The sequence below is a fragment of the Austrofundulus limnaeus genome, unplaced genomic scaffold (genome assembly GCF_001266775.1).
Source record: "Austrofundulus limnaeus strain Quisiro unplaced genomic scaffold, Austrofundulus_limnaeus-1.0 Scaffold376, whole genome shotgun sequence".
In the NCBI taxonomy this organism is placed as follows: Eukaryota; Metazoa; Chordata; class Actinopteri; order Cyprinodontiformes; family Rivulidae; genus Austrofundulus; species Austrofundulus limnaeus.
Genome location: NW_013952778.1, coordinates 48,618 through 49,850, shown reverse-complemented (window position 1 = coordinate 49,850; position 1,233 = coordinate 48,618). Strand labels below are relative to the sequence as shown.

General features: G+C 35.5%; 1 protein-coding gene across 1 annotated transcript in view; it reads left to right on the top strand.

Annotated features, from left to right (window-relative positions):
* LOC106528385 (cathepsin L) overlaps positions 1-1,233 on the top strand; it is a gene marked incomplete at its 5' end in the record, with an annotated part of 23,126 nt that overhangs the window by 19,870 nt on the left and 2,023 nt on the right. The window contains 1 exon segment of the mRNA XM_014023534.1: positions 840-898. Within this exon segment, the coding sequence (XP_013878988.1) occupies positions 840-898 (59 nt within the window).

Genomic DNA, 1,233 nt, shown 5'->3' with positions numbered 1-1,233 from the left:
TATATACATAAGTCTACATTATTAATAGAAACACTAAAAGGCCCCGTCACACTGCTAGGTGGTGAGAACATCCACCTAAAGAACATAATGTGTCAAAAACTTGGTCTCTCCAGTTCACATGGATCCACCAAAAAATGGGCCTTTGAATAGTGTTTTTTCACCAAAAACACATTTAAATGAGAGATGCAAACGCATAAATAAATGTCTTTTTTTTTTCATTAAAAAATCTACAGTAGAGGATGGAGTATTAAAGACAAAACGCACATCAAAAATGACTCCTCAGTTATTTTCATAATAACCCCACACTGCCCTTGACTGGATACAGACTGAAAATAGGCTGCAGTTTTTCTTGAAATTTCTCTGTATGGAAGAATCTGTGCTCTTAAAACTCACTCCCTGCTTGGATACCAAGGTTCCTGCCGTTCTTCTCTAGTTTAATCGTTTCAATTAAAAAGTATAAAAACTGAGTGGAAATGGTTTGACGTTTTGAGATACCGTACGTCTGGACAAACATGATCCCAAATCTTCTTATGAAGACAGTGACAAAAAAGACATAATCTGGTGATCCATTGGCCAAGAGATTAACTATTCTGAAGAGAAACAAAGAAGGTTAATTTTATATTTCAAGTTTGATTTGTGTTGTTAATACAACATGACACATCTTGCATATTTTTAACCTGTCAATTGATTCTAATAACTTTCATGTTGTGTTTTTGGCTTAAATCCTCCCCCTGAAAAGACTCTAGTTATTTACCTTTTGTGTTAAGTTACATAAAGAGTATTATTTAATGAATCATGTAGTATTTGATAGCACGTATTGATGGTTTTGTGTTTTATAGGAAATGGTATCCCATTTTGGGCCATCAAGAACAGCTGGGGGGAGGACTATGGAGAGCAGGTAAGAAAAACACATTAGCTGTATGAAATTATTATTAAGGTGTTCAAACATGTTCCGAGAGTAACTGTAGCTGCGTTTCCATTGACCATGAAAATGAGCAAATTAGAATTTGGAAAATAAATTTGCTCAATGGAAGCACATCAATTTCGAAAGAAATTACGTGTTTCGACAAAATGTTTTTGCGCTAGGATGAGGTGGTATTTCCGACCGTATCGAAATTTGTTTTTTTCACAAAACTGCAATGGAAACACTTTTTTCGCATCACGGGAGTCACGTGATCAACAACCGGCTGTTTCTACTGGCGAAAAAGACGACGAAGAAGATAACAGGAAGTA